This window comes from Nesoenas mayeri (assembly GCF_963082525.1).
Source record: "Nesoenas mayeri genome assembly, chromosome: 17".
NCBI lineage: Eukaryota > Metazoa > Chordata > Aves > Columbiformes > Columbidae > Nesoenas > Nesoenas mayeri.
In genome coordinates, this window is record NC_137565.1 from 3,745,396 (window position 1) to 3,758,722 (window position 13,327).

The 13,327-nt window shown below is 44.5% G+C and overlaps 1 protein-coding gene across 2 annotated transcripts; it reads right to left on the reverse strand.

Moving 5' to 3' along the window:
* Positions 1-1,750: 1,750 nt before the first annotated feature.
* Positions 1,751-11,562, reverse strand: KMT5A (lysine methyltransferase 5A; the record flags this gene model as incomplete). 2 transcript variants are annotated; one of them, XR_013922971.1, is made up of 8 exons in its annotated part: positions 1,751-2,088; positions 2,285-4,173; positions 4,607-4,797; positions 5,858-5,917; positions 6,269-6,353; positions 7,155-7,371; positions 8,944-9,100; positions 11,257-11,562. XR_013922971.1 is itself a non-coding variant. In XM_080355297.1 (7 exons), the coding sequence occupies 7 exons, from the start codon at positions 11,560-11,562 to the stop codon at positions 3,963-3,965; spliced, it is 1,227 nt and encodes a 408-aa protein (XP_080211423.1). In that variant the 3' UTR covers positions 1,751-3,962. The 2 variants fall into 2 exon arrangements, 1 of the variants encoding a protein (XP_080211423.1); XM_080355297.1 differs by having other exon boundaries at positions 1,751-4,173.
* Between the last annotated feature and the right edge of the window lie 1,765 nt (positions 11,563-13,327).

The window sequence follows — 13,327 nt, forward strand, 5'->3', positions numbered from 1 at the left end:
TGCTTTTTTAGAAACTGTTTAAGACACACACCTTTTGTATTTCTTCACTTCCTGCCAGACATTACACACACACACAGAGAATAAACATTTGTACAAAAGTGGTTTTTATTTTTATTAAAAGAGCCTGTGATAATCTGTACTACCACTTCTTTATCCTGTCCACCTATCAAACTGCTCAGCCCAAATGATTTTGCAAGCTGAAGATATTTTTAAAAGCTCCATGCCATTCAGCAGTGCATTGAGAAGCACTGGGAAGGAAAAACCCTTTCAGATCGCTCCTCTTACGCAGAAAGTAATTATTTCACATTAACGCAGAATGGCTTGAAGCAAACCCCAGCATTGCTTTTTGTTCTGTGTCTTTCCTTCCATCAGATGGGTGATACCCAGGCAGGAGCCTGTCACACCCCACCCCACCAAAGATGCAGCCCCTGCACACCCTTTGGGGTCAAGATGAAAGATGCTGGAGAAAAGCACGGCCAGGGGAGAAAAGCTGCTGCATTATGCTCTGCCCATATCTTTTCAGAGGGGCAGACATGCTCAAACTGGAACAGATACACCAAACATTTCATTTCTGACAGCTAAAGGTCTCCTGTGGTTGACAGTTGTATTTTTCATAAGCTCTGTTCTTTCAATCAACTCTCACAAGCTCAAGAAATGAGATTTATCATTCGTGGAAGCAAAGAGAGGAGTAGAAAAGCAGCTTGAAAGATACCAATTAGGTTCCACATTTAGAAAAGCAGAATTTCCAGAGCAGAAAAGTCTGAACAAACATAAAAGGAGCAGTGACAGGTATCAAACGATGATCTTACTCTCTTCAGAAGTGAAAGCAGGCTCTGAAATCTTTTGATTTCCTCTCATACACTAGGCAGCATGAAAAATACATGACACTCCACACATCTGCTCAGATGCACAATGCAAACGCAGCTTTGCAGAAAGTAGAACTGCAGTCTCCTTTCAGAGAGAATTTGTTAGCAAGGGTACATTAGCAAGGCAACATTCTCAGTGTCTGACCTGAGTAAGCTGGTTTAGCCAGGGCACAGAACTGCTGAAGTAAAATATTAATAAGCCTTGGCCATGTCCCCACGATGTACTTTCCAGAGCATGGTAGCATGGAAGGAAGTTACTGCATTTCCTTGGCAGAGGCTTTGTGTTTAGAGTGAAGAAAAACCCAACAACACAAAAAAACCCACACAAAACCCAAAACACACCACAAACCAATCAATTGTGCATGAGTAACAGCCAGAATACACCTCTGAAGCGAGATGTGTCTGCATGTGCCCTGAACTCCCTCCTCTTCTATGCTTTATCCAGGGAGGTATTTCCACACCTCCTTTAAAAAGGGGAGGGAGGAGGAACTGTGCCTCAAAACACACTAATCACTCTACAAAGTCTTAATGAAACAACTTCAGGTAATCAACTGCGCAGATTAAATGGAGCTGTGCAAAAGCAGTGGAGGTGCAGAAGACTAACATAGCCTGAGGCCACTCTTCGCAGTTAACAAAAGGAGACAATAATGAAAGCTGCAATTATTCTTTTCAGTTTATTACAAAAAAAAGTGGGGGTTCACCACTTAAAGTAGACAGGAGAGCACCTCAGCCTCTTTGCACCAGTCTCTTTCTGGATCCCTCCCAGCTGCACACATGCTGGTGCCAAGTGAGCCGCACAGCTTCCCTCTTGAAAGTGGAGCAAATCCCTTGGCTACAGCTGCACCAGGAGAAGCTCCAGCCCTGCGAGGGAAACGCGGTGCCTCTGGCAAAGCCACGAGAGCTGAACAAACAGTTTAGCTCCTAATGCAAGGCTGTCGTGCCCTGCTGAGTGCTTTACACCTTGTTAGAAGATAAAACCTTCCAATAAGGCACAAGGATAGAAGTCCAAATGGCTTGTTTCTGTGAAAAGCATTTGATATATGCATATATTACATCAGTTCCTAGAAAAGTAAAGGATACATACTCAGTGCAACATCAGCTTTATTACCATCTTCCGATGCAGTGCTACTTCATTACCAGTTAAGCGTTTTCAGAGAAGACAATTTTCTTTTTACGTAGAACAGGGAGAGATCTTCCCCCTTTCTTGTTTACAAAAATGATGCTGAAAAACAAAGATTTTAAGCTATCTGACTTGATAGAGAATAAGCAAATGTTTTTCTTTTTAAAAAAAAAGCATTTATTCTAATTTTGACTTCAGGGAAGTGCTCTAATAAAACAGGATACCATACACTGCTGTAGTCTCTGAGACCAGAGAAAAACGAGTGTCAACTCAAAAAAAGTCAGCCAGAGAAGCTTACCTGTAACTCAGTGCGTGACAGGTAACAGGTCTCCAGTTAATTCTTCAGAAATGGTCAAAACACACAGGCTGTCTCTGATGAGCTTGCCTTGTGTTAAGTGGTAAATAATATAAAGCATTTAATGGCTAATGATTTTCACAGCTTTCTTTCAAAATGCTAATTATCTGCAATGGAGACAGGTACTATAGCAGCCACTTCATCAATAATAAATATATTCTTTATTTTACAGAGACATTGTCTTCAAGTTTTTAATTTAAAAAATACATCACTAAGCCACCTCTCTTGCTGCTGGAGCGTACAACCAGGATGTTGTTGCTATTTGACCTATCACATAGGCAAGCGAATAAGATTGTGCTAGAGGGCATGAGCTGGAACAGCAGCAGCCTTCAAGACATGAGGAACAGAGAACAGAGCCACAGATCCCTTGCCGACATCTCCCAGCAGCAAGCGTGGCTGATGGCTCACAGCCATTTTCATCTACACACATGCCAAGCTTGCCTTGGCAAAAATTCCAACTGGTAAGAATTCATCTTTAACATAAAGGACCTGCATTGTATTGCCCGCCTATATCACAGATTTGGTTCTCCAACAGTAACGTTATGAACATCCACAAGATGCTAAGCGCTCAACTCCCATTTAAGACAGTGGGACCAGACCACGCTGGACAGACCTACAGGACCAGGCAATAAGGAATCTACTTTCTTCATTGCATGAACTCCATCATTACAGTTTGAAGCTGCATATGAAGATGACTCCTATTTTTTGGAACCACTATGCTCTACTTCAAGCATTCACAGTAAATAAATAGCTTCTGATACGGCTAATTAGCATAGGAAGGTAATAAAATTTTTTGAAGAGAGCTTTTTCTTTTACTTCTTTAAAATTTTCCAGAAGACACCTCCGAGAATCAGCCATTAACTATAAAAAGGTACCGTCTTAAGTTTTAGAAAATAAGTCATGTCAAACATTGATTCTCACTGTGAAGTTCTATCTTCACATTTCTAATCAGTGTCAACCCAGTCTATCAAAATCCATCCTTATTTGGCTTGGAGTCATTCCTCTGAAGAAAGCAGCCAATTTGACCATCCATTTCCCTCAGCGCCAGTGCATTTAAAGTTCATTGCCAACATGAGATATGACACTGGAAAAACTGGATTCCTACCACAAATTATTTGAGAATGACAGAAACAGTCGCATCCATCTCAGGGAAGCCTGTCAGCGCTGGCTTGTAAAATGCAGCCCGACAAGCAGGGAAGCCATGGGATGTCAGAGTACAGAAGTACATCTGCCATCACAAAGCTAACGCCAAGTTCACCACCCCACAAAGTGGAGCACGAGATTTCATCGCAAAAGCAGAAGCACTACTCAAATGATTAAGTTTCTGTGCAAGTCTTTGCATGTTCAGGTGGCACTGGTCACTATGCAGACGCATTCAAATGTTAGGGAGGGTTTCCTTTCATGATATAAAAGTTTTGGCAATCTAAGATCAATTATTCAAGCCTGCCTGGAAAACTGTAATAGGTATTTAAATATTGCAAAGCAAAAAGGTAGTTTTTAAGGAGCTCAGAACACCATAAGCAGTCCACTAAGAAAGCTGAGGGAAGTGAGGGGAAAAAACAAATTCCACTGACTCCTTGTAGAGCACTCAGTCCAAAAAAAGAAACCCAAACAAGATGAATTAGTGTTTCAGCCATGGATGAGCTTCAATGGAAGCTTTGCTTCTGTCTCCATAGTCGTACAACAGTTCTTCACCTGCTTTAATGTCTCTGGAAGCTATCAGTATGAGATGAGGCACACCGTCAATGTCATGAAGCTTTGTTTGACAATTGCCACATTTGCTGTGATTAATCAGTCTTCCCAGACGATCAGTTTCTTTTGTAGCATCAACACTGAAAGAACAAGAACAGAATGCAGAATTGCTGCATATTGTGCAATCACGTTTGTGGACAAAAACCTAAGTGCAAATTGCATAAAGAATGAGGAATCCACATAAGGCTTGAAAAAAATGAATGAAAACCAGAACATTCCAGAATACTAATATGATTAAACAGATGGCATGTAATATGGCAATGTAGGGAAACTAAAGCAATTCTGGGAGACTTTCAAACTAGCACAAAACCCAGAAAACTGAAAGCTTTGGACTACCTTTCCTTTTAGCCCAGAGCTACAGGAGGCTCTTGGACCATGAAACAGTGCTCCAAAAAGATTTCCTAATTCATGGTTCCCATTAAAAAAACCAAAATGCACGAGAACAAGAGAAGACTTAGCAGCATTCAAAGCCTCCGTCACTCAAATAGCACACTAAAGAGAAGAGAAGCTTACCAGTACGTTTTGCTGAGGTACTGAAAATAGTACATATAGCAGCCTGTGGATGGATCTTGAGCATACACGGCTTCTCGCTTTTTAGCATCAGTGATCTCTATGAGATCCCCATGATATTCAACTACAAATTCTCCTCGATTAAAATGTTTAGTAGCAATTACTCCTCTGCCTTTGCCATCGATGTAATCAATCTGTTGAGTTGAAAAAAGAATCAGCTGGGAAAGTATTTACATGATTGCAAATACACTGTTCACTATTAAATGAGTGATTTGTGATTAAAAAATGCTACAGCAGAGTACTTGTGTGTACCGCAGACAAAGCCGCAGAAGCCCAATGCACAGCATTGTGGAAGAAATAAAAGGTGAGTTCAGGATACACCCTACAAGTTACCAGATCTTTTGATACAAAGTCTTCTAACCAAATTACTAATTACCTTAAATAAACCATACACAGAGCTATGTGTTCTTTTTAAACTATTAGCTGAGGCAGTAAGCTTTTCCATTTCAGGTGTGCCATCACCATTAGCACGCACAGGTTAAAAAGTTAGAGGCACAGAAAGATCAACCACGGAAATTACATTTATCACCCACCAGTATACTTTATTATTCCTGCCTCTCCTTGTAAGTTGGACAATTCCAAGAAACTTCTCCTGTCACTGTCATAGATGTGACAGTGTTAAGTGCAAGCTGCTGTTTTTCAAGTATGACAGCTCTCGCACTTCCAGGAACCTTTTCTGCTTTAAAGTCTAAAAAGGGTGACCAAACTAACCCAAATGGTAAGCACTTGGTCCCAATAATTACTATTTGCTAGCAGTGGGAGGAAAACCAGTACAACCCAAGTGCCACAATGAAGACCCACAGCGACTGGCTGTGAACAGGCTAAGAGAATTTGTTTCCATACACACAACATATATGGGTATTGCTTTTAAAACATACAATTCAGATGCTGTTATCTAGCCCCATTTCTGGAAGCTAACCCAAGAAATGAAATACTCAAGGAATCAAGTGCATTTTCAGTAGAGATTATAAAGCCCCTTCAATATTTATGACCAAGGCTGTACATACATGTTCTTCAGAGCCAAATATTGCTCATCCAAAAGGACAGCCTGCTCCAGTTTTGCTGCACTTGCATCTTACTATCAAGGAACTGCAGCAGTTCTGAGACTGAATTCTGTTACTTTCTGCTCAAACAGATTAGCAGCAAGACACTGTATAAACAGCACATGGCTACTCAGGTTGGCATTGCACTTACCTTCATTCCCTCTTCTTTTCCACTTGTAATTAGCTCATCTATTTTCCTCCTCTCCTCAGTCTGCAGAAGAAATGAGAACAAATCAACCACACTACTGTTGATAGTTTTTGCAGCTTATTCTACAGCTAAAAGGACATTATTAATCAGTGACACTCGTTTTTCCAAACTATCCCATATTTCTAGCAAAACTGAATGGGAAAGAGGCAAAATATGCAAGAAGCTAGGTTCTATCCTAAAAGAACTGTATCAGCATTTCCAAATTTTAAGAATGTTCTTAACAATACCTCCAGTGCACAATGTTTGTTATATTTGGCCAACTTAATCCATTTACAGATAGTTATGTACTTCCTCAAATGTTAAATTAATTAGCAACATTGTAAGTAATGATGTAATCTTAACAAGAAGCACTACCTCCAATTCCGATTTGCTCTTCCTGGAACTTCTTCTAACTGGGTAATAATCTGTCACTTTTCGATTTGGTGTTCTTCCTTGTGTTCTAAGGGATAAAAAAAACAGAGAACACACATTTCAGACTATTTGTGAACTTATACCTCTAGGACACAGGTAAGAAATGTTTATTTTCAGCTTGTTAAGTCGAAAGGCAATCAGTATGAATCAGTGTTTCTTATCAGCACTCCTCCCTTCAAGCCAAAAGCTAGATCCCCTTTTATTCCTCACGCTGTTTCCATTACTCTAGTATGAATTCTCTAACTACAAGAATGAGATGCCATTGGAAACGAACTGAAGGTCACATTACAAGTCTGAAGCCCCCTGTGTGCCCTGCCAGAAGGCACTCTAAAATTTAGGTCATGAAAACTGCTTGGTAAGGAATTCATTAATGTTAGGTCACATTACTCAGATATCAGGCGAAAGAATCTCAGCTCAGCCAGGAAGCCTCCAACTGTAATTAATCTAATATTCTGTTTCTGAAAAGATATGTCCTCATGTGCCATTTGTCCACTGAAAAGTATGTCTTAATGGCTCGTTAATTTCTTTTTCTATAGGTGATCAGCAAGTATTTCACTTGAGATAAAACACAATAGCATTGCTTTCCAGAAAAAGAAAAAAAAAAAAAAGCCCTCTACAAGGTACACAAATACTTTGGGTGCTTTCAAACATATTATTATGGAGAAAACAAAGAATCTCCTTCAAGATTTGTTCCACTTAAAAAACGTCAACAAGACAAACATTAATTACAGGTTTGACTATAGTTCCTAAAGGAAAAATGCAGATCAAAGCCTCCTGGTACAAAAGGACACATAGAAGAAAGGTTTTCCTAATCCCAGAAGTCACTTACTTTCTCCTTGGTCCACGTTTTGCTTTAACCACCTTTTTCTGAGCTGGCTTTGCATTGGCCTCCTCAGCACAGCCTGAAGGCAGCGGTGTCTTTTGAGCTTCTACACTTTCTTGGTTTTGATCAGAGGAGGCCACCGAAGTATTGCACCCACCTTCTTTATCTTTCTGGTCTTCTGGTTTCATAGCACCTTCGATTATATTGCCACCATTTTTTTTTCCTGGTGACAGGAAAATAAAGTAAGGCTCTGATCTTAGCATCCTCTATACCAGAGTGCTTTAAATTAATTCTAATGGTTTCTAGCCTAAGTTTATAGTTCTGTCCAACATGAGAAAGAGGAAGGGAATGAGAAAAGCTCTTTCTGCTAGAACTCAGATAGGCTGTTACTCAACTTTTGACTAGTCATTGCTACAGTACACATAGTACAAAGGGAGGGGTGAGTGGAAAAAGGGAAAGGGTAAAACAGGGTCCAAGTACTTTGTCATGTTAAGTTTGTGACTTAGAGTTTTCCAAACCTGAACACACAGCACCTCCAGTGCAGTGTTTGAAACAACTGCTCAGTTTGCACCTGGCACACTAAATTATCAAGTTGCCATAAGCTAATTGACACCCTGGACTGATGGGGGAGAGGAAGCCTCTCTGGGTCCTGCAGTGCTGTGATCAGTGGCTGCAAACGCTAGTACCAAGGGGCCAAAACCAGTCCGACAAAACCCACAGAAGCTAAAGGGCTGACACTTACAAGAAGCCTACCCCACACAACACCAACATTTTCTTGGCTATGTGCATCCCACCCGGACATGACCACATCCTCCTCCTCAGCCAGCTGATTGAGAGGTAGGTAAGCAAGGCTTGAAGCTGCATAAACTTTTTATCTAAAGCAAATCACCAGGTTTAACAGTCCCATCTGCTGAGACAGATGCTTCAGTCTCACTGGATAAGTACAACTGCAAGGCCACAGCAGCAGGACAAGCTAAAGCCACCTTCGCTTTCTTGTCAAAACTGGAGAGCTAAATTAGGAGCTAAAGGCCCCAAGTTTCCAGAAGACAGGACAATCCCTGTGTTGAGTGGAACTTAAAATAACTGCTTGGTAAAAGTGTTTGCATCAAAATGTTTTGACAAATTACCAAGGTTACTAAATCCACCTTTAAACACAAGCCAGCTTTTCCCCCTGCCCCCCCCCCCCCCCCCCAAACTGTGGAACATTCCCTTTCCTAGTCACTACAATGAAGCACCTACGAAGCCTGGCACTTGGCATCCACAACCTGTGCTTCTCCTTCTCATTGCCTTTATTTCATCCTGAAAATTTAAGAATTGTTGCTTCTTCTACCAGTATTTCTACCTCATACCTGATTTGACTTTGAATTGCCTTTATATAAATTAGTATAAAGTAGTCAAAATAGAGAACAAGCCGGTTTTAGGTAATAAAAAAGGTTAAAAAAAATAGATAAACTGCCAAATGCTGACCTGAAAAAGCAGAGCAGTAATGGAATTGCAGGGATAACAGGGCATATTGACAATACAAGCATTAGTTTTTTATATCCAGAGAGACAATATAAACATAGCCAGACAAAAAACAGAGGAGAAAATGTCTGGTAAATCCATGACCTAAGTTTTGAAAAGGATAAGGACACCTTCATCTTTATAGAGTCCCAGTTTGCCAACAGAGTTGTAGCACTGTGAAAGCAACCGGGCTGGGGAGCTGCCTGGCCCTTGTGACTGTGCAATTAAGTTCTCAAATTGAGGGTGGGGGAAGCACATTTAATGAGGCAAGCAATCCAAAAATCAATCTTACCATCTCCTTTCCTGTAGGTTTTGCTTAGTGTTTTGCCCTGACATTTCACCTCGTGATACATGACAGAGTTTTCCTCTTGAAGCGGGGGGCGAGCACCAGGAGTTTTGTTAGGATTCAGGTAGCTGTAGATTTTGGATTGAGCAATAAACACATTCTCCTAAAACAGACCCATACAAAAATCAGTTCAAAGATGCCAGGTACATGAAGTTGGTATCCACAACACACTACAAAGACCAGGGCTGACAGCTGACTGCACTAATGCAAATTACACTGCTTTAATGCATCATCCTTAATGCTGTTGCTATTTCTACTAAGTGAAAAACATAACGGTGGTAAGCACTCAGAGAACTTACTCATGCAAACTCCCAGCCCAAGAGGACTTTCCTATGAAGTGTGGCAGGATGGAGCAGTCATAATTAACTCCAGCTTCCACTCTCTGCTTCACAGTATGAACTCTGATGCTAAAAAAAACCCTCAGTAGCCCTGTGCGCCTTGGAAGGAAGGCGGCCTCAAAGAGCACAAGCCAAAAAAAATACAAATAAGAGAGCAAAAATTGCCCAAGCCTAGAACATACCTCTTATAGCCAGAGAGGTATGAGCTCACCCAAACACTCTTACGAGGTGTCAAATGTTACTGCAGTTAATTATATGCTCTACTGAGCAACACAGAAGACAGAAATCAGTTTTACAGTCTACCTTGAGCAACTCCCAATGAAGCCTAGGAGATAAACAATGCTATCCTTTTATCCATTAGATTTCACAAAATAAAGTGTAAATTTGCTCATGGCAAACGAAACATTAAAGAGTTTACATGAAGTATTCATGCCCAGCCAGGAAAATGGCAAAACCCTCCAGCATGGTCAAACACCACAGAGACCAGGGTTTTTACACTGGCTTGGCCTCAAAGAACATCAACAGTGAGCAGTATCAAATTTAGCAAAGCTTAGTGGAGTCGTGCCACCTTTGCTTTGGCCGTCTCCTGCCCCCTCGCAAGTTTGACTCTGCAGCATATGTAGGGCACACAGATTTCAACTGTGGAATCACAGTGCCTGGACAAGCAGATGCAACGTGGCCAGAATGAGTTTGTCTTGGCTATATTTTGACTCAACTAGAACCAATTTCCAGACACTGCAAGCCAGTTAAAACAACAAAAACATGCAGCCATTTTTTTTCAGAAAAGCACATAAAGGCTCCCATTAGTTTAAAAAAATAGCTCAAATATAGCTGACTAAACAAATACTCCAGCATATATACTCACATAAACACTAAAAAAGTAAACAAAGCACATAATAGAACACATAGGATAACTTAAATAATTAGCATAATAAGTAACAAACTTAATGCATACATAATTCACGCATAAAATATGACCAGTTAAAGGCTCAAATATCAGTACACAAATCAACTTCACTAAATATTAAGATTACAGTAGAACAGTCTGAGAAAAAGCAAGTCAGACACTCCCTGACCCCCACTGTTTCTGAAAGGCCTATGAAAGACAAAACTTGCTTATTTTAAAAAACTGAGGTTTTTGAGGATAAAATGCTACGAAAGCACTCCATTTTAACAATTACCAGCAGCAAACCCTGTGCTGCAAAGTTCTCAAGATTTAGCGAGGAGTTTAAATATGGGCATTTCCGGAGAAAGCCAAAAGCAGTGAACTGCAGCAGTCCACCTGCCAGCAAAGCTTTCTGGCTTTGAATACACCATTAACAGGAAACGAACGACTATTTTCCCAGCGTATCTCCCTCCCCTCATTCCCAGCTCCCTGCCTGCTGCGCTCTTGGCGCTACCGAGACGTGGCTGCCACGTCTTTGTCTGTGCCAGGCTTGAGACCCTTGAGAGCAGAGATTTTTCTCAGCACAACAGAGCACATGAAGGGCTGGTGAAGAGCTCTGGGATTTGATGCAATAGCCACAATTATTTCCAAGGGAGGTTAAATGCAAAGTGACAAACAAGCTCCTGCCAGCTGCCTGTAACAGAACTGCAGGACGGGAAGGTGGCACGGAGGGATTGCTGAGCCTGGGCCTGGCTGCTCGCTGACAGCCCCGGCAGCGCCCCGCGCTTGCAGGGCAGCTGAAGGAGGTCACCGGAAAACACGGAAAGTGTGCCATTCCACTTAAAGTTAACCGATTGCTGAATGATTGGAGGAACCCCAGAAGTCAAGCGCCCGGGGCCACGCGGCTCGCCGGGGCAGCCCGCACCCCGGCCCGCTCGCACCGGGAGGAGCCGGGGGGCACAGAGGACCCCAGGGAGCCGCCCGCCCCGCTCTGCTCTGCTCTGCTCCACCCGCCCAGGCCCGGGCAGTGCTTACCCCGCCGGCCCGGGGGCGACCGGGGCCCTTCCTCTCGGCGCTCTCGGGGCTCGCCTCCTCCGCGCCGCCCGCCCTGGCTTTGGGCATGTTCTTCCCTAGGAACAAGGGGGGAAGATCGGCGCCTGAGCCATGTCCGGCGCGGCCGCCCGCGGTCATCGCCCAGCCACCGCGGCCTGCGCCATGTTTAAAGGGCTGGATGCGGCAGGGCGAGCCGCGGCGGCCCAGCCCCTTCCCGGCGAGCTGCGCACACCGCGCGGGGGAGGAGTCCCGCCGGCCCCGGCGCCTCGCGTCTCCCGGGAGGAGCATCCGCGCCGCGGAGATGCCCCCGCGCCGCCCGGCCCCCGCCCTGCACTCGGCGCGACAGCCGCCGCGCCCCGGCTCCGCTCCTCCTCGACGCCGCGCCCGCGCACCTTTAGCCATGACCGCTGCGGCGCAGCCCGGCGCCCTGGAGCCCCCCGCGGCCGGGCTGCCCCGACGGTCCCCGAGGAGCTCCCCCGCTGAAACCAACCGCTCCGCAGGGAGACACCGCGGTCCTCTCGGCAACCCCATTGGCTGAACCGCGTGCCAATAACCGCTTCCGCGTCCCTGATTGGCATACAGAGCCGCTCCCCGCCCTCTCCCTGTCACACAGCGATGCTCGCAGCTCCCGGGAACAGAGTTTAAACGCGAGTTCCCCGAGCGCTGATTGGCCCGTGGGAAGAGCAACCGGCTTTCTGATTGGCGGTCCGGGAAGGAACGCCCTTCCGCGGCAGGGTTCGCCACGTGGGTAGGACGCCGCGCTGGGAGCGGGTCCCGCCGGACCGTCCGCGCCGCTCCGTCACACGGAACGCCGGCAGGCGCCGGGGGTGGTGACATGTAACCCCGTCCTGTCCGCTCCGCTCCTGCGGGGCAGCGGCATCGCCCAGTGCGGCCCCGTCAACACCTTCGCAGAGCACGTGGATCTCTGCTCCCGCCTTGGGCGCGCACAGCGCCCGCCGCCTCCCAGCGAGGATCCGGGGGGCCCTTAATTCCGTCGGGATCGTAAAACTCTGCGAAATTATCAGACTGCTTTATGCAATGTCTCGCTTAAATCTGAAAATTATATCAAAGGCCATTAATTCCATCCTCTTCAAAGCTTGCCTGGAGAACAGTATTGCGTCAAACCCCTGATTCCCTAACAAGCATGGCTAAAACACAGCAAAAACACAGAAGGGCTTCAACAGCCCCATGACACGCCTGGTACATACACTGCGAAATCAGGAAAGTACCATTGCAAAGAGTAAAGTGGCAATGAGGCACGACGACACACAGATCAAGGCATACTGCGTGTTTCTTCTTTGTAAGTAAAGGTCATAACGGACAACAGGAGATTACCACACAGGATCTCTTTGGTGTTCCATGTTAAGAGGAACAATTATATTCAGTGACGACGTATGGCTAGTCTTTCTTTTTATCTTTTAAGACCCATCTAACAACAGCCACCTGTGCCTGCTGGGGATATGGGTCTGTAGGACGTCAGCTGACCCCAAGTGTCATTGTCACAGGGGTGGGTTCCCACCCAGGGCTTATCTGCACCCACAGGCGGCTGCTTGTCCCTTGGGCATCCCCACAGTGGCATGATCAGCTAGTTCTGGAGGGTGAAACAACTGAAAACCAGGATTTTCATTTAGAACAGCAGAGAAGAAAACAAACAAACAAAAATCATTAAAAAACCCATACACAAAACCACATACACACGCAAACCAACCAACCAACCAACCAACAGGGAGTGGCTGCAGAGGAGACAGGGGAAGGCAGCAGGTGCTTCAGCCCACCCTCGCCACATTTTGTGATTGCTCTCCACGCAAACGGGCACTTCAAGAAAAGGCAAAAGAATCCGAGCTCTGCATCATCACAATTTTTTCATCTTCACTAACATATATTTCACAGAAAGGTGACCAAAATGCTCTGGGTGTTGTTTTGTTAACACCAGCGGACAGAAGGCTGCATCATCCTGATAATCTCTGCTGCAGAAGCAGGTAGGCCAAGCTCTCCAGAAGAGCATCGGGGCCCTTGTTCTGATTTTTCCACCCTAATTCACACTCTTTCCACA